Consider the following 19,319-nt stretch of genomic DNA (forward strand, 5'->3'; position numbering starts at 1 on the left):
TTGAGCTGCAGGATGCTGGCTGTACTGGGGGGTGGGTGCTGGTCGTCATCAGAAAATCAGCTCACTATGGGCAGGTCCTGAGCATGGTAGTAAACCCCAGAGTGGTGGGGGCTGGAGGCCTGCTTCTCCCGTCAGCTCCTTATCCAGTTGAACCCGTGTGGACCTGGTTTCTTCATCTGTAAAATGAAGAGTATGATGTGAATCAGCTAAGCTGTGTTGTGCAGAGCTCTGGGCAGTACTGAGGCCCATGGGAGCCATGGACAAGTCCCCCAGGCCCCCAGCTAAGGTCCACTTTGACCTGGACTGGCTGTGGGGGTGCCAAGGAAGTCCTCTATTAGGTAAAGGGCTCTGACACGCTAGGGTTTTAGGAAAAGGAAGACCTCTGTCCCAATTTCCCTTCTCAGCACCTCGACTTTCCTCCTCTCCCTGCTGTAGCTCTGCTTTCTCCCAGGCCCTCCCTGCCTTACCCCCTTCACGCAGCCTCAGCCTCTTTTCCTTCACTGCATTCACCTAAATCTGCCAGAACTGCCAGCAGGCCAGGTTGCAGCTGCAAAGTGATCAGAGCAAGGTAACCCAATCTGTGGTCTTACCTGCGGCCATGCACATGCAGGGCTTTCCTGCATTGACCGGTGGATGTTTAGGAGGGGTGTGCTTAGGCCTGACCCTCAGCCAGGCATGATTCTTGGCACTGAAACATTTCCTACTCGTGAGGAGGAAATGAGGTCTGGAACAGGGATAGCAGATGTCATCTAAGTGGGTCTGCGGCTGCCCGGTGACCCCATGGCCAGGCCGTCTGGAAGGAGTCCAGCCTTGGCCTCAAGGTCCTGGAGAAGTCAGGCCCTGGTGTTTCCATTAATTTGTTCCATTGTCCAGCTAGGAACCATTGACCTTTAGCTTTGGTTTACTGCTTCTGAAGTGGGGATAGCCGTATGGTAGCTACTTAGACCCCTGGACTGAAAAACAGGACAAAAGATGTAAGAACACTTTGTATCAGGGAGAAATAATTACAGACACACACAGACACACACACATGAGATATAACCATTTGCTGCACTAGTAAGGTAGCTAAGGAGGTCTATCCATTTTGGGGAAAAATGGAATACAGAGAAGTGCACTTAAGTAGCTCCTGCAGTGACCCGGACTCTATACTGGGGACAGGCTCCCTCACCTATGCTGTTGTGGGATGTGGCAGTGCCATTCAGCGGTCAGACCAGTGGCTGGGGCCAGATCACTTACATTCATTCACCTCCTAATACTGACTAGCTGTGTGGTCCTGGGCACGTTACTTTGCATCTCTGTGCCTCAGTTTCTTCCACCGTAAAATAAGTTCACTGAATTAGAACATCTGAAATGCTGGCTCTTTGTCAGTGCTGAGTGTTGTTGAGGATTGGGGAGCTCACCTTCCCCTGCCTTCGCTGGTGCCCGGAGCCAGCATGGGTGAGCTCACTGTGAACCAGCAGTGTGGACAGGTGACATCCGGATGTCTGTCTGTGGCCACACCCACGGAACCCGGCACACAGAAGGCACAGTACATACTCATAAGTGAATGAACTTAAAAATGAAGGTGATGCAGTCTATTCCACCTGAGTTCAGAGTCCGATTTTTCTCTCTAGGCCATTGTTGTATCACAAGAAAAACCCATGTCCCGTCCTGTACCACCCCTTTCCTTTCCTTCTCTCCAGTTCTGAGGTCCTGTCAGGAGAACTGGAGCTTCTTCTGGTTTAGTCACTGATGATTTACGTGACCTTAAGTTCACTGCTGAGCATCTAGCAGCTTCCATTTCTCTAATTATCTCCTCCAGAATACGCAAGTTCCCCTTGACACCCTCCCCCACAAAGGACCCCCCACCCACCCACGTCCAGTCTGTAGCCAGGTCTCAGAGAGTCTCCCTTCCACATGCCTCCTAGACCAGCCTATCGGCTCCTTAGCCCTTCCTCAGCTCACCTGGCTTACCGAACCCCCCCGGCTGCCTGCCGCACCACCTCGTTTCCCCTAGCCAGAGCTGACCGTCACTCTGCCAGCCAGGGGTCTGCATCCATGGACGGGTGCCCATAGAAAATCCATAATTGCTGTTCTGTGCTTTTCATTTTTTTATACGTATAAAAGACATCACCCCTATATGGATGCTTCTTCAGCTTGCCTTTGGCATGCAGTCTCTGCGTCAGGATATTGGAGTGCAGACGAAGCTGGCTCATTCTTCGGCACCACCACACACGTGACATTCTGCACACAGTGTCACCATGGTTATTTAGCCATCCCCCCAAGCACTGGACACCAGATGGCTCCCAGTTTTCCACTGTAGAAGTTCTCCTGCAGTAAGCATCCTTGGGCACACATAAAGGTGTCCCCTCGGGACAGAAGGAAAGAGGGGGACTCGCTGTGCCACAGGGTGTGCCTAGGTTTGCTCCGGTGAGCTTAGCCATTTGTCGGAGCCCTGCGCCTGCACGGTCAGCCTCGCACTGCCCACCTGCAGTTTCCTCTGCCTGCAGTCACCTGCTGTGGCGCCGGAAAGGCCCAGCGGCCACCCTTGGCTTAATGCTACCACCTGGAGAGTCTTGCCAGCCCTGCCTCTAGTCCTCAGGCAGGTGCTGCTCCCCACCCCTGGGCTGTGATTATCCACCTCCCCCTCTCCCAGTCTGGGCTGTGGGGTCCCAAGGAGGAGCAGAGGCTTCCTATCCTATTTATCTCTGGGTTCCCAGCACTCAGCAGTGACTCAGCACATCTTCCATCTTCTGGAAGAAAAGCACTGTGGCTCAGGGCCACCGGCCTCTCCTGCCCTGCTCCAGGCTCCTGCCAGCCACATTCAGCCTGTGGTTGTGACCATGCCTCACTCAAGGCCTGGAACCCCACCTCTCACTGAGCAATCCCCAGAGTCCTAGCACCCAAGAGGGTGAGGACGCTTTGCTGCAGGGAGAATCGGACCCAGAGGGCTTACATCACACCCCACATAAAACCACCTGCACCCCAGCTGCCATCCCTGAGCTCTCCTCAGCCTGGCCTCCCCCAGAGCCTCTCCTGGATCTGTCTCCTCTGCCGGGCCTGGCCCAGCGGCTCCTCCGCCTGCCTCCCAGCTTCCCCCCGGGGAGCCCCTCCTCGTTACCCCTTCCAGCCTCCCACCCAGACTTGTGCTGATACTCAGCGTAACCAAGGACATCCAGGTACCAGGGCCAGGGTGAGCGCCTCGTCTGCCCCACGCCCACCCATGTCCCATCTTCCGAACATCCACAAGGCTTATCCCAGGAGGAACAGAACTGCAAAACAGGGCCCCTGGAGAAGTGAGGGAGGTCTCAGCATACCAAACGCTCCGTGTTAGGGACTTGGGCCTGGAGGGCTTCCATCTAGGAAGGTCTGTTCAGCCCAACAACTGAGGGAGATGGAAGGTACTGGATGGTCAGGGTTGGAGTGGGTGCAGGTGGGGCACAGCTCCACCCGAGTCCCCACATCTGGACTCCGCAGGCCGACACTTTCATCATCGAGGCTGCTGACCTGGGTGTCATCTACAAGATCAAGCTCCGCCACGACAACACCAAGTGGTGCGCAGACTGGTATGTGGAGAAGGTGGAGATCTGGAATGACACCAATGAGGACGAGTTCCTGTTCTTGTGCGGTCGCTGGCTGTCCCTGAAGAAGGAAGACGGGCGGCTCGAGAGGCTCTTTTATGAGAAGGTGTGGGGAAGGCAGTGGGCGGTGCGGGGTGGGGGACTTGGCTCAGCCGTACCTCGTACTGTGGCAGAAGGGGCCAGAGCTGTGATGGGGACTGGGTCGTGCTCCCGGGCAGGAGTACACCGGGGACCGAAGCAGCAACTGCAGCAGCCCGGCTGACTTCTGGGAGATCGCCCTGAGCTCCAAGATGGCAGACGTCGACATGGCCACGGTGACGGGGCCCATGGCCGACTACGTGCAGGAGGGCCCAGGTAGGCCAAGCAGGGGGCTCAGCAGAGGAGAGGCAGGTGCCAGGATGTGTGTTCAAGCTCTTCTTGGGCAGGCCATGCATTAGCCCCACTGTCATGTGACTTCTGCCTAGTGCTTTATAATTCACACCAAGCTTTCCGTCCCCACAACCCTACAGGGGCAGCGACCAGCCCTGTTGCAAATGGACAAACAAAGTCTAAGAGTAGTCAGGGTGATGATACCCTTAATCCACTGACCCACTACCAGGAGGCTATCCCGTGAGCTCTGCCCTCACCCAGACTCTCAGGATGTAGATTCAGCCCCGAGGGCCTGGGACAGTTCTCACCAGACAGAAATCCATAGCAGCGGTGAGAACACCTTGCATGTCAGTAGGGCATCACATGGAGGACTTCAGCCGTGCAGACGGAAGGCACAGTGTGATGCGGTCAGGTAGGGGAAGAAGTCCTAAGATGTCTTTAGGGGGATTTAAGTTCCATTTCTGCTTTAGACAATAATATACGTGACCTGGTACTCCTTTGGCCTCAGTTTTCCCCTCCTCCATAAAACAATGCTATAAAGCCCTGACAAGCTCATTTTTCCAACCAAAGTTTTGAGATAAAGCAGTTGTGTTTGTCTATTGGACATTTAAAAGCACTGCCTGTCTGTTCAGCTCTCTTAGTATAGAGCATGATGGCCACTGTATTCCTCCCCCAGAGACATTGTGGGAGGTCTCTGGGACTGGCCAGAGCACGCCAGTCATGTTCTATTCTACCTTCTCACTATGTGAATAATGATGGGACCCACAAGAAAGCGTCTCTCCTGAATTAAGCACTCTGGTCACCTGTGAAAGGCCAGGGGGCCCTCCTGTAAGGGTGAAATAAGGCCACGGGCAGGTGCAGAAAACAATGCTGGTAATTCCAGCCAGGAAGGTCTAGTTTGGAAACTTGCAAAGAGATACAAATTACATAACCTGTAACCATACAATCTCTAATCCATACCAGAGCATTGTCTCCCAAGATATTGAGGAAGATGATCCCAGAGAAGGGTTTCCAACTTGTGTCAGTTAGTAACTGCAGGTGACAGAGACAAGATAGTGACTTAAACAAATGAGGGATTTTCCTTTTCTCACACATAAAAGTTCAAAGATAGTCAATGAGACGGGCATAGCAGTTCCAATGAAGTCAGTGACTTCCTTCCTAAAAGCTGCCCATGGTCAAGATGACTGCTGGAGTTCCAGCCATCACATCCACATTCCAAGCAGAATGAATGGAAGGGTAAGGGGTAAAAGGCTGCTCCTCCCAGCTGAGTCAGAAAGTTCCCCCAGAAACCCACCCAACAATATGTGCTTACATTTTATGACCACCCCTGGCTGCAAGGAGAATGGATACTTGCTGGGCAGGTAGAACTCTATGCTGCACTACCTGAGCAAGTTTTTATGCTGATCGGTCTGTTTAGGATATGGGGATGCCTTCTAGAACTTTCATTTACCATGTTACACTTATAATGCTATCTTATTTTTCTTCCCCAAACTCCTACTTTCTGTGAGACCTTGTTTTTAACAACCTTGTTTTTGCCGACTGCTGTAAGCTTCTCAGGCTTCTAACCCCTGTGCCTGGTGAAAGGTTACTTTCTTACCCTACTTCACACAGGAGTGCTGGGTGCAACTAAGATAATTGGTCAACGGGGCTTTTTAGAAGTGGCAAGGATGCTCTTTTAGGACGATCTTCACTTGGGAGATACCGATCCCTCATTCCCTGGAGAGAATTATCTATCTCACCATAGATAATTCACCAGTCTGGAAAGCTCTGGTGCACTCTGCTCTGCAAAAGTCATTTCCAAGTGTGTGAGCCCACCCCGAGTCTACCTGGCCCGTTACGAGGCTGGGCCCCTGGCTCTCTTGCAGTGATTCCCTACTACGTGTCAGTCACCACTGGAAAGCACAAGGACGCAGCCACTGACAGCCGGGCCTTCGTCCTCCTCATTGGGGAAGACGATGAGCGCAGCAACCGCATCTGGCTGGACTTCCCCCGGGGGAAGAAGGGCTTCAGCTGCGGCTCCGTGGAGGAGTTCTATGTTGCAGGCTTGGATGTGGGCATCATCAAGAAAATAGAGGTGCTGGTCCTGGGATGGTGCCCACCCCGAGGGAGGGAAGGAGCTGACCCGTACCTAGCGGGAGGGGGTGTGGAGGGCAGGCAGAGCAGCCAGCCTGGAGCCCCACCTCAGAGCAGGTAGTGGGGGAAGGTCCCCTGGCCTCCGCCATCAGCTGGCGAGGTAACCTGGACTGAGTCACGGCCCAGCCAGGTCTGTTTTCCACCCACCCAGTGGGAAAGCCTGGTGTATTCGTTTTCTATTACTTGGTAAGAAATTACCACAAACTTAACAAAAGACCCCACAGACGTATGATTTCCCAGTTTCCCAGGCCAAGAGTCCACATGTGAGCTAGCTGGGCCTCTTCCCAAGTTCTCACTGGGCTCAAATCAAGTTGCTGCTGGGGCTGTGGTCTCATCTGAGGCTCAGGGTCCTCTTCCAAGGTCACTGGTGGAATCCACCTCCTTGCAGCTGTAGGACTGAGGCCACCAGTTCCCAGGGGCTGCATGCATCCCTGCCATGCAGGGACCTTCTCCAAAACATGGCAGTTTATTTTTTCAAGGCCAATAAGACACAATCTCTTCTGCTTCAGATCTCTCCAGCATCTCCCATCTCCGACATCTGGACCCTCTTTTATTTATTTATTTTTTAATTTTTAATGTTTATTTATTTTTGAGAGAGAGTATGAGTGGAGGAGGAACAGAGAGAGAGGGAGACACAGAATCAAAAGCAGGTTCTAGGCTCTTAGCTGTCAGAACAGAGCCCAGTGTGGGTCTTGAACTCATGAACCATGAGATCATGACCTGAGCTGAAGTCGGATGCTTAACCGATTGAGCTATCCAGGTGCCCCTGGACCCTCTTTTAAAGAGCTTTGCATGATTAGGCCAGGCTCACCCAGAATAATCTTTGATTAGTTCAGAATAATCTGATGAGAGACCTTTATTTTATCTGCAAAATCTTCACCTTCATGGGAAAGACCTGGGTCAGTGCGTGCACAGCACATTGGGAGGAAGCACTGAGGAAGGAGGTGTGGAATGGGGAATGGGATGCTGAGTGGCCAGGACTTCCCAGACCCTCATGGCCCTGGGATGTCCCCTCCCAGCTGGGCCACGACGGGGCCTCCCCAGAGAGCTGCTGGCTGGTGGACGAGCTGTGTTTGGCTGTGCCCACCCAGGGCACCAAGTACACATTGCGCTGCAACTGCTGGCTTGCCAAGGACCGTGGCGACGGTGTCACCTCCCGCGTCTTCGACCTCCTGGATGCTATGGTGGTGAACATTGGGGTGAAGGTATAAAAAGAGGGGCCTGGGTGTGCATATTGCATGGCGAAGGCTGTGCAGATGGGGGTGGGAGAGCAGAAGGAGAGAAGGGAGGGAGAGCAGAAGGGGAGACAGAAGTGAAGGAAGAAGGAAACGCATCGCTGGGGCACAGGCAGGGGCTGCAGCCTGGTGTACTGGCCAAACTCGCTTTGCTCAGGTCTCTTTGGGTCTGCTGCTGTGTAACCTGGGGCAAGTCGTCTGGCCTCTCTGGGCCTTGGTCTTCTCACACAGTACATGGAAATAACATTTCCCATCCTGTGAGACCTTGAGAATGAATGAGATCATGAACAGTCCACGGAGAGCTTTGCAAGCTGCATAGATGTGCAGAGTCATTTTTTTCCCAAAGGCTCCTTCAACACCCAAAGGCAGGGGTGGGAAAAGATAGCATGTGGGATGCTGTGCACTTCGGGGTCTTGCAGTGCAGTTAGAGCTGCTTGCACGAGATCCTCTTTAAGTGGAAAAGGCTGGAAGGCAGGAGCTCTGAGCTCCTGTCCAGGCCCCACCTCTAACTGACCAAATGACCTGGGACAAGTTGTGTAAACTTGCAAGTCAGTGCTGGGCAACAGCCAGGATGCCTGAGTGCTGGTGCCCAAGTATACATGGCCATTTGGTGGCTCAGAGGCTTCTGGTTCACATGACACTATAGGCTTCTCCTCTCCAAAAAGCTGTGGGGTCAACAGAAAGCTCTAGCCCTCATCTCTGTTCCTGAATCCAAACCAATGAGCTACTAGATTTAGGTCAGAAGGTATCCCACAAAGATAAGAAGAAATCACCCTGGACCTGAGGGAGCCCTGCTTATTTGTATATGGAAAAAGAAGGAAGGGCTGAGTTTGGGCTTTGAAAACCTCAACAGGCAGGAGTGTAGATGCCTGCTCCTCCCCTGCTTGAGAGCCAGAAAGCAGAACTTTCTACAGCACAAATATCCTCCCCTCCCTTCCCCAGACATCTCCATCTGTGGCCAGACGGATGGTGTGGGTGAGCACACGGTTCATCCAGGGACCTCTGTCCTGACCCAGTTCCCAGCATGCACGTGGGTGTGAGTGTGTCTGTGTGTGCCACCCCCTCTCCCGCTGCACACATGCACACCCCACTCAGTGCAGCCGCACCTCCCCCTGAGCCCTTTAGTCTGTGGAAATGTAGACCCACGCCCCTATTATTCATGTGACAAAAGAACACAGGTTTATCACTTTGCAAAGAACCACAGGTATCTTTGGACTGGCCATCTCCCCAGGAGATATCAGACCGGAATTACAAAAGCCCCATTTCTGTGTCTCTTTCTGGAAACAACCTCTTACCTAAAAAGAGATGTGTCTGTGTAAAGGAGAGAGAGATGGTCCCAGAGAACACAAGAGTCCAGGGGGACTAGCCTTAAGGGGCCAGTCTCTATGCAGTCGTCAAAGCACTCATTTTGATCTTTCTATTTTTCAAGCGTGTCTGACTAACAGCAAAAAAGCATCAGGCTCCTGCCTTCACTCCCAATAGCTCCCCCTGCCACCACAATGCCCGTGTTAAGGTGTGAGAGTATTTTCCTGGTAACGCAAGAGGCTCCTCAATCATTTCCTCAGCAAACAAGTATTAAACTTGTCCTCTGGGCCAGGCTTGCAACTTCTAACTTTAGAGCATCATGGTGAAGATTCTAGATACTGCTGGCAAAGCACTCAGCACCCAACAGGTCTAATGTCAGGGGCATGATCACGGTGACAAATAACTTGGGTGCTGAGTTCAAGGGCTTCTGGATAGTGGGGACCAGGCACCTGTGCAGGTGATACTGCCTGTGGCAGCCACAGGGGAAGGGAAGGGCCAGGTGTGTTCAGAGAAGACGGGTCAGCCCAGCACTTCCCTGGCCATGTGCATACTTCTCCCAAAGCTATGCTAGTCCACGGGCACCTGGCAAGAGGGAATGGAGTAAGAAGCCAGGAGCAGAGGACACTCTGGAGCATGGATGAAGGTGGCCCCTCTTGCCACAAGACTCCTCTTGGAGGAAGAACCAGCGAGGGCACCATCCAGGAAAGAGAAGGCTGACACTCCCCTTCCAGTGAACACATGCAAAAGGGACACATTCTCTCTGGAGCAAACCTCAGGCCAAAGGGCAAAATCCCAACTTGAAGGGCAAATCGTGGGATCGGTGGCTGTCCTACCTCACAAGTGAATGGAGCCAGAGCTCCTTCAAATGTAACTGCTCATGAACGCTCTGGGTGTGTGCTGGGCATGCAGGAAGCAGAGATGGCCCAGGAATTGCTGCTTCCTGACCTGTGGCACATGGAAGGCGAGGCATGGGCCCAGGCCGAACCATTTGTGGCTCTCACAGCTCTGTGAAACGTTTATCCTTGTTTCTCAGTGGAGGAAGCAGAGGCTGGCCAGGGTGGAGTGCTGCCCAAGTTTAACAGCTGGCAGGTGGCAGACCCGGGATGCAGATGGCATGATGGATGGCTCCAGAAGCTGCTGTCCCGCTGCTTGACTGCATGAGCTCGAGCTGGGACTTGATTGACAAAGCAATCGGTGAATGCTGGGGCTTTCAGTCATGCTTCTGTGCGCACACATCCTCTGTCAGAAACTGAACTCCTCTCTAGCGCCAAACCAGACACAGCCAAGGACATAGAGTAACAAGGCCTGTCTCTCGTTCTCCAGGCAATAGCAATTGATCAGGGGAGGATTTTTTTTCAGAGCCATAGAGCTTGGAGCTCGTCTTGCCCTGGAGAGAATGAGGCAAGGTGGTGGGGTTGGTGGGTGAAGCCAAGGGTCAGGATCCGCATCCCTCTCCCTGCAGGTGCTCTATGAGATGACAGTGTGGACGGGTGATGTGGTTGGTGGTGGCACCGACTCCAACATCTTCATGACCCTCTATGGCATCAATGGCAGCACAGAGGAAGTTCAGCTGGACAAAAAGAAGGCCAGGTATCCAGAGGTGGCCTCTGCCTCTTGCTACTCCACACATCCAATCCCCCAGCCTCCAGTCCCACCCGGCCTCAACCAAACTGCTTCCCTCACTCTCCCCTCATACCTTAGGGCCTTCCAGCCTCCACAGCTTTATCATGTGATTCCTCCCTCCTGGAATGCCCTTCATCCATTCTCTTCTGTCTCAGGACCTTTCTCTTCGAGGGGCTACCTCAAATATACCCCCTCCAGAAAGCCTTCTTTGATCAACTCAGCCCACAGCCCGTCCATCCATCACTTCCTTCCTTCCTTGCTTCCTTCCTTCCCTCCTTCCTTCCTGCTTCCTTCCTTCCTTCCTTCTTGCCTTCCTGCCTTCCATCCATCCATCCATCCATCACTTAAAAACATTTATTGTAAGGTCTATATATTTATTAGTTGGTAGCACTGTATCATTGTGAATCCCCTGCTTTCATTCACTGGATGGTGGTGATGTAAGATTTAAGATTAGGGGAAGCTGAGTGAAGAGAACACAGAAACTCAGTTCTATTTTTGCAACCTTCCTACAAGTCTAAAAAGATTGCAAAATAAAAAGCTTAAAGAATTTTTTAAATAGTAAAAGATGATTGAACACCTAGTATCTGTCAGGCACTGTCATAGACACTGGAGATGGAGTACAACCAGGAATGGAAGATCCCTAAGTTTACAAGGTCAACACCTGAAGGAACCATAGCAAGAGCATGAACACTGGTGTGGCCTTGTGAGCCATGAGTTTTCTAAGCCCTTTGAATGTATTGACACACCTTGTCCTCCCTACAACTCCGTGAGGACCACCCTGTTTTACAGGTGAGGAAACCAAGACACAACAAGGTGAAGTCATGCTGTCGAAGGTCACAGGGCCAGTAGGTACACCATGGCACTTGGAGCTGCACGGTCCCTCATCTTAAACATTAGGTTCTATTGCCTCTTAAGTGAGTAGTAAGGACAATAATGGTGGACCTCCCATAGTCCTCACTGTCTGCACCTTCATTGAATCCCTGACTCAGTCCTGGGTTTGGGATGGTTTTCTGTGTTTGGCCATCATCCCCCAAGCCATCCCTGGCCCCTGATATGTTGAGCAGCAGAGAGGAGAGACTCAGAGCCCAAGCAGGCAGTCATGGAACAAGTCCCAGCCATTGTAGGCTGGCTGCTAGTCAGGCAGTGGACTGGCTGCCTGGGGTGCCTGCCGCAGGGCCATGGGCCGGAGATCTGTTATCTCATGTGGTCTAGTGCTGTCTGTTCAGATTTTGGTGCTCTTTCAGTGCTCACCTCTATACTCGGACCCTAACCTCCATCCCAACCCTAAAGTCCTATTATTTTTTTTAATTAATTATCCCATGTCACTGTCCCACCTTATTTTTCAGATGTACTCAGAAATAATCACTGGTAGGAGAGATAGACACCTAAATTCCAGAACTGTTGCTTGAAAGTCACATATTAAATATAACCATACTATAAATTATTTGAGGCACCTTGTTAGTTTAAAGTTTTGTTTTTCTGAATAAAGACTTGCGCTTTGTGATGAGAGCCATCGCTGGTTTGCAAGCTCAAATTTTGCCTCATTTCATTTGCAAGTGGCTCTGTTTGACCTGTTCCTTGTTTTGGGTGTCCACATCTTGGACTCAAGGACTTGGATAGTAAGACTCATTTGGCTTGTGACATATGCAGAGCTTGGTGTCGGGCAAGGAGATGCTTCTCCCAAGAAATGGTGTGTGACCAGATAGGAGGCAGAAGCATGCATGTATACACAGAGAAGGTCTTATGTGGGTTCGCCTGCTGCAATTGCCCTGTTGTCAAATACTGCCATACCCAGAAGCCAAAGTTAATAGCCATTCACTCACCCCACTCCCCAGCTGAAGTCCCAACTTCTTATCTTGCCACTTTGGGGGAAGTGGTTCTGGTAAACTAATTCACACTGAGATGCTGGTGAATTAACGTGCCATCCAAAAAAGGTGGCATCTTCAAAACGTACAATGTAAACCAAAGAATGAGTCTCTAAAGGTGGAGTTTGAGTCCATTGGTGTCCAGTGGGTATAGGTGCTATTTTTAGACAAAAGTATGTGAGACTTTTTTCAGGGAAGTGTGTGCCTGTAAGGAATCACTCCTAGGTCCTGTAGAGAGTCATGTCCTGGGAGATTCCTTGATCTGGAACACAAAGGGAATTCAGAGTTCTGTTGGGTCTGGTCTGCCCAACAGAATGGCCCCACGGCTTTCACTAGCCCTCAGTGCAAAGAAGAGGAGGAGCTGAGCTCAAGGGAATGCCAGGGTTCCAATTGCCACTTCAGAAGGCAGTGAGGAACTCTTTGACCAGTGACCATAGCCAGAGCTGTGATAAGCTTCTAAGTTTTGAGCCTTCCTTCCGTATCTTTATCACTTAGGACTCATACTGCCTGATTAGCATGAAAGCTCTGAGAATAGAAAGAGGGGAACTTCAAGGGTAGAGGAGTTGTTGGGGAGGCTGAGTCCTTCTCTCAGTTGGGCTTGGAGACAAGTCTCAGGGGACAGAATAGGAAGGCAAGCTGCCTTCAAGAGCACCCAGGTCAGGCAGTTGGAAAGTCCCAGGCCCACTGCTGGGTGACCCCTCCTGACACATCACCTGCAGCTTGAAGGTTACGCTTTAAGAGGGCATTGGCAGATTTGAACATGTATAGACCTGATCATGGCATTTGAGAATGATAGATATTTAAAAGCTGTTTGAGGTTTCTTTGACTTTGGTCTATGCTCAAACCATTGCAAGGGTGCTCATGCAATATGGATGCAGGCAGGATGGATGTAGCTCCCTGTTGCCTCCTTATATCCTATGGGGGCATGTGCCATGTTCACTTACCTTAATGGTCCTGAGGAGGGATCTGAGGGGCCAGGGACCATTGGCTTTGCCTTTTACCCCCCAGGCATGTCAGCACCATGGACACTTGCACCCACTGAGGCAGTGGTCCTGCTACTTGCCAATGATTGGAGCTCCCTCTGTGCAGGTCATCTGCCCCCTTTACAGTCCCAAAGTGCTCCATCCATGCCACTTGGGCTTGTGATAAAAATTTACTGCAAATCTAGTGTCTTAAAACAACAGGGATGTAGTCTCTCACATTTCCTGAGGCCAGGAATCTGAAGTCAGTATCACTTGGTGAAAATCAAGCCCAGCCTTACCGCCTTCAAAGGCTCTCAGGGAGAAGACATTCCTTGCTTCTTCCAGCTTCTGGAAACTGCCAGACTTCCTTGGCTTGTGGCCACATCTCTTCAGTGTTCAAGGCCAGCATCTTCCAGCCTCTCACTCTCCATCTTCACATATCCACCTCCTTTGTGGAAGTGTCAAATCTCTCTGCCTCCCTCTTAGGAGGACACCAGGGACTGCATTAAGGGCCATCCTTGGTAGGTATTCATCAGCCTACCACAAGGGCTGTGACCCACAGAGCATGGATCTGAAAACCCTGTCGTGTAAGGAATAGTCAAAAGTTCCAGGGACATTTAGTTTTCAAAAGAACTTTATTATGAAATATATATATGGGTGGGGATATAGCTCCTTCTATGACCTATATAATTTAATAACTTCATGCCCTTTGGCACAAATTAATCAGAGAATATAGTTATGTTTAGTTATATCCAGTCATCCATTCATATATGTATAACAAATGTAGCATATATAACATATATTTGTACATAAATCATAAATACTTACAGAAAAAAACCTATGCAGCCACCACCTAGGCCAAGAATTGGACACTGCCAGTTCACTCTACCTCCCCATCCCTAGAAGTCACCATTATCTTGGCTTTTTTTTTTTTTTTTTTTTTTTTCCTTTATTATNTTTTTTTGCTTTCCTTTATCATTTTATCCCTACCCTGTGCATGCCTCCCTAAACAATCAGCTTCCATTTCATCTGGATTTCTGGGTTATGTAAGTGAATCAGGCTGCAGGTATTTTATGTCTTAACTTCTTTCCTCGACATTAGGATTTTCAGATTTCTCTGAGCTGCTGAGTGTGGCTATGATTTATTTGCTCGTCTTTACTGCTGCCTAGTATTCTGTTGATGGGGGCCTGGAGAAGGGAGTTCAGGTGGCCTGTTGCAAGGACTGGGGAGGGAAGTGGAGGCACCGAGTGTGACCGAGCTGTTGCTAATGAAACAATGAGCTCAGGTGGGCAGCAGATCTGGGGCCAGTGAGAGGAGGCCCAACTCTATGTGAACAGAACATACCAGAAGTTGGCAGCCACTGTCCAGAGAGAGAAAGCTGTCCCAGGCGGGTGCGGGGCCCATCACTGGAGGTGACGGGCATGAACTAGATGGGCATTGGTATGGAGAGCCCGGCCTGGAAGCAGCTTGGTCTAGCATGAAGCTGCAGCTGAGGCTCCAACCCCAGCAGTTCCCAGGGTCCCTGGCCATGCCTCTAAGATGCACAAAGGCAGACTGCCTAAGCAGCTACCTCCCGCAAGGCTGGCTTTGGACCCCACACCCCTTCTTCCTGGTCTTCCCACCAGCCCCTCCCCAGGCTCCCTACCCACACACCTTCCCTAGCTTCTTAGCAGTGTCTCAAATTCTTCCATTAACTAGTTGCTTTTCCAGACTAAAGCCCTGGTCCTGGTTAGCTCTCCGGCTATTCTAAGTCACAGAGACCAGTGAGTGGGTGGGTGCCAGGCCCTTTCCCAAGGACAGACGACCTTTGCTAGGGGCAGGGAACAGAAAGAAACCAGAATAGGAGGGGATTGAGGGGAGGCCAAGGCTGCAGTCCCCAAGCTCCACCTCTTCAGCTGCCATGTAGAGGCTCCTTTGAGCAGATGGGCCACTGGGGCAACCCTGTCCCCCTACGCCAGAGACAGTGGGGACCTGGGTCAGAGGCTGCCTGCCTCTCCAAAGGTGACCCCTCAATGCGGGAGCCCCTCTGCGTGTCAGCTGAGGTGTCCTGAGGGGCTCTGGGGCAGCAGGAAAGATGTGGTTGGTGAGTCGTGGAGGGATGAAGGGTCACGGAGGGGCTCTTGCTTTGCTTGTGGGCCTTTCCCCCTGAGAGAAGGAGGTCCATCCAGGTGTAACTGGGGTCTAACCCATAATAAAGGTGAAGGGGCAAAGTCATCCACTCTTGAGTCTTCTAGAAGAAAAGCTTATTTCTTTCTCCCTTTCTCCTTATACCTGCCCCACCATAAAAGTCTCCATAAAATAGGGATACTTGGCTAAATTGAAAGGGTGGTAATTAACGAGAAACCCAAAGCCAGGAATTCTAAAGTTCCTTTGATCTGCAAAACTATATGCCTAGTGAGGAGTCAACTAGTTGAAAGATTATTTGAGAGAATTTCTAGTATTTGACATGAGCTTGAGAGGGAACTAGTGAGTACCTCCTCCTAGCTTCCACAGACCAGAGGACAGACAGGGCTTAAATTAGAGCAGATTTAGGGCAGATTTTTGGGAGAATGTTTTCACTTCTTTTTTAAAAAAACTTTTTACTATTTATTCATTTCTGAGAGAGAGAGAGAGAGAGAGAGAGAGAGAGCAAGAGCAGAGTAGGGGCAGAGAGAGAGGGAGACACAGAATCCAAAGCAAGCTCCAGGCTCCGAGCTGTTTAAGCACAGAGCCAACGTGGGGCTCAAACTCACAAACTGTGAGATCATGACCTGAGCAGAAGTCAGATGCTTAACTGACTGAGCCACCCAGGTTCCCCAGAGAATGTTTTCACTCCTAATAATCATAAAGTGTACGTGAGTAAGTTATCAAAAAGGATTAGGCCTCTGTCCCACCGCTGCCTTTAAGACAAGGAATAGTTCTTGGTTTGCAACATTTTCAGTCCCAGCCACACTGGCAGTGGCCTCTGTTTTTAAAAATATGTCTTGTATACAAGGAAGCATAATTGCCATGCAGTGTCATATCTTCAGTGTCAGTTGCATTACCCCAGGGGCTTATCAACAGCAGCATCTGAAATCAGTCAGCAGTCAAGCAATCAGTCAGTATTGAAGGTTGCATTATACATGTAGCATTGTGGGAATAGTGTAAGCTATCAAGATAGAGCATCTCTCAGATGATGAGGTCATTCAGCAGAAAAATAGTAATAGCAACAGAAGCAATGTTACCTTCTATCCACCTGCCATTTAATAGTTATTGGTAGCATTACCCAATCTGAGGCCACAATTTTGCAGATTGTGTATAGAAATATGTAAATAGTACCGTCTGGAGCTGAGCAGTGTATAACCTGCCCCACCATTCATGGCATCCCTGTCACTCATAGAATATCATTTAAAGCTCTGCAGGTATGGAATTCCTTTTATATTTTAAGCTGACTTCACATTCACTTGGTCCTCCTGACAGTCTTGTGAGATTGCAGGGTCAGTGTCATTTACCCCAGACTGCAGATAAGGAAACCAAGTCCCAGAGAGAAGCTTGGTCTGCTCTAGGTGGCTGGCAGAATAAGATTAGGATCTAGAGCTGGTAGTTTTTGATGCAGGGCCATTGCTGGCAGCTAAACTCATTCACTCCAGGCTTTCAGGAACACATCTGGGGTGCAAGAGACAGGCTACTGGGGAGTCACTGAGAGCTGAGAGAGGGGCTGAGTAAAGGCCTCCCCTTCCCTGCTCACCCAGCCTAGCCCCTCATGGTAGCTAGGTCCCTGCTTGATGCCCCTCTTCTCTTCCCTTAGATTTGAGCGGGAGCAGAGTGATACCTTCATCATGGAGATTCTGGACATTGCTCCATTCACCAAGATGCGGATCCGAATTGATGGCCTGGGCAGCCGGCCCGAGTGGTTCCTGGAGAGGGTAAAATGTCTTCCTTCCACCCTTCCTGCCCAGCCTTTCTTACTGCTCTTTTAAGTTGTTGGTGGACCTGGTTAAAGTGCAGATGTCACTTTAGAGGGTTGTTACATGAACCAGGTCTGTATTATCCATGTGCCCTTTGGTGTGAATTAACCAGAGGATGCAGTTTTCTTTATCTGTGTCCAGCATGTGCTGTCAGTGTAATGTGGACAAAGACTCAGCATGTGCTTCTTGGAGGAGGTGAATTGGGAGGATTGAGGGAAGAGCTGCAGGAGCTGGGGCAGCCGAGGCTCTAACAGTGGGCACTTCAGGCAGGAAGGCAGGAAGCTTTCAGTGCTCCTGTGATCGCACATTAGGTAGCTGCCTCTTTTCCCATCTTGGGCTCTGCTTTCCCCCACTCAGTCCTCTCCTCTCCCATCCACCAAACACTGTTTCGAGTGCCCTCAGGCTCCTGCTCCCCTGTTCTGCGGCTAGCAGGTTTTTCCTGAAACAACAATATGGTGCCCACACCAAGGACAGTTCGGCAGACTTCAGGTGTTTATGGCTGACAGTGGTTTGGTTGGTCTGTTTTTTTGTCATTCATTCTGCAAACATTTCTTGTGCATAGTGATAGGTACCTCTCAGAAACATGTTTGGATGAATTATCCATTTCCTCAAATTTCCAAACTAAGGTTGTCACAGTAGGGGCTTCAGACCCTGTGCAAGTCATACAGGGTAGGGTCTTTGTTTGGAGAGTCTAAGTCAAAAGAACTCATCTCAGGTCTAGAATCGTGGGTCTTTGGGGTTCAGCCAAGGGGGCTGCATTAGCAGGTGGGCAGCTGGTGGAAGTGAGGGAGGTTGTTCCCACACTGGCTCCCTCATCCAGATCCTACTGAAGAACATGAATACTGGAGACCTGACCATGTTCTACTATGGAGACTGGCTGTCCCAGCGGAAGGGCAAGAAGACCCTTGTGTGTGAAATGTGCGCTGTCATTGATGGGGAGGAGATGATGGAGTGGACCTCCTACACTGTCTCAGTGAAAACCAGTGACATCCTGGGTGAGTCAGTGGGTCCCTCCTGTCTCCCAGTTCCACATCCCACTACCCTTGCCCTTCCTCAAACTCTGGCCCAGGTCAGGGCACTTTTCTTTGGATGACCTTCCAAATGTTAGTCAACACAAGTCCTTTCCACCGTATGTCACTGTCTGTCTGAACAAAGTATTTTCTCCCAGTTACTGAATTGGCTCTGTCCCTCATCCCTCAAGGCAGTCTGGGAGAACATTATGAGGCAGTATGGTTAGCACTTTTGAAAGCTATGCAGGAGCTTAACTCCAAGGCCCTCTGTTTTCCTGCTGCTCACCTATGCCCCTCAGGCAGATGCTGTGCATCTCAGATGCCCTTGGGTTCCTTCCCACATCTGCGTGCTTGGCAGCCATCCTCTGTGTGCCAGCTTTAGGCCTAGGGTCTTAGGATGGAGATATGACCTCGGACCCTTGTGAGTCTGACTTTCTAGCACAGCCATGACAGTGAAGCTCTGCCCAAGATCTGCACAGGAGCTGGAGAACCCACAAGAGAGTACCTTACCTGGCCGGGGATAAAGGGCAAGGGTCATGGAGGGCCTCCCAGAGGCAATACCGAAGTCTAGTGCAGAAATACAAACAGAAGCCACTGAGGAATATGGAACACCAGATTAAGGGTCTTACAAGCAAAAATACTAGTGTTTGCAAAGGCCTGAAGTTGAGAGGGAACACACTCTTATCATGGAGGCAGTGTCTCCCACCTACCCTTCTCTATACCAAACCTGCTTTCCAGGGGCTGTTGCAAGAAATATGGTAAACTCACTCACACTGATTATATGTGACTAGAGGGATGAAGCTGTTTGGTCCTAATAGCTTACATTTTCAACAGAGAAGCATTTGGCCAAAGAAATTAAGCTCTGCTGGTAGGATCTCAGGCATGAGTGATGGATCAATATAGTTGGTAAATCTGTTGGCACCTCCCTTCTTCCTTTCTCCTGACAGTAGAGCCTTCACTCTTTTTGCTGGAAGTTCCAAGTGTCCACATGTGTTGCACCCTATATCTCCTCGTGATGTGTTCTCAGAAAATAGTTGATAAGTTCCTTAATAACCATAGGATGTGTGTGTGTCAGAAAAGTTTCATGGAGCCACCTCTTCCAGAAGCATCTCTTTTTTTTAACTTAGGTCAAAACCTCTATTTGGCTTAAGCAAATGATCTGAAGCTCTAGTATAGACTGTCAACTAAGGATAGATCTGGGGAACAAGGAACTTTCCTATTTCCCTCTGAACCCACATTGTGCAGGAAGGAGTCTGTATTTCTAAACTACAAAGCCAATATTCATGGCATACCTTTAAAGTATGAGTGTATTTCCCCCAGAAACAAATGAG

At 50.4% G+C, this 19,319-nt stretch overlaps 1 protein-coding gene across 2 annotated transcripts in view; it reads left to right on the forward strand.

The window, feature by feature from the left end:
• The window catches only part of LOXHD1 (lipoxygenase homology PLAT domains 1), a 158,008-nt gene that overhangs the window by 120,835 nt on the left and 17,854 nt on the right, over window positions 1-19,319 (forward strand). Inside the window, exons 30-36 of one of the 2 annotated variants that reach the window (XM_077777637.1) lie at window positions 3,457-3,666; window positions 3,779-3,914; window positions 5,795-6,003; window positions 7,082-7,267; window positions 10,065-10,192; window positions 16,819-16,936; window positions 17,799-17,973. In XM_077777637.1, coding sequence (XP_077633763.1) covers window positions 3,457-3,666; window positions 3,779-3,914; window positions 5,795-6,003; window positions 7,082-7,267; window positions 10,065-10,192; window positions 16,819-16,936; window positions 17,799-17,973 — 1,162 coding nt within the window. The remainder of the gene's footprint in view (window positions 1-3,456; window positions 3,667-3,778; window positions 3,915-5,794; window positions 6,004-7,081; window positions 7,268-10,064; window positions 10,193-16,818; window positions 16,937-17,798; window positions 17,974-19,319) is intronic. The other variant, XM_077777638.1, reaches the window with a different exon arrangement.

This window comes from Crocuta crocuta, unplaced genomic scaffold, assembly GCF_008692635.1.
Source record: "Crocuta crocuta isolate KB4526 unplaced genomic scaffold, BGI_CrCroc_1.0 scaffold36, whole genome shotgun sequence".
In the NCBI taxonomy this organism is placed as follows: domain Eukaryota; kingdom Metazoa; phylum Chordata; class Mammalia; order Carnivora; family Hyaenidae; genus Crocuta; species Crocuta crocuta.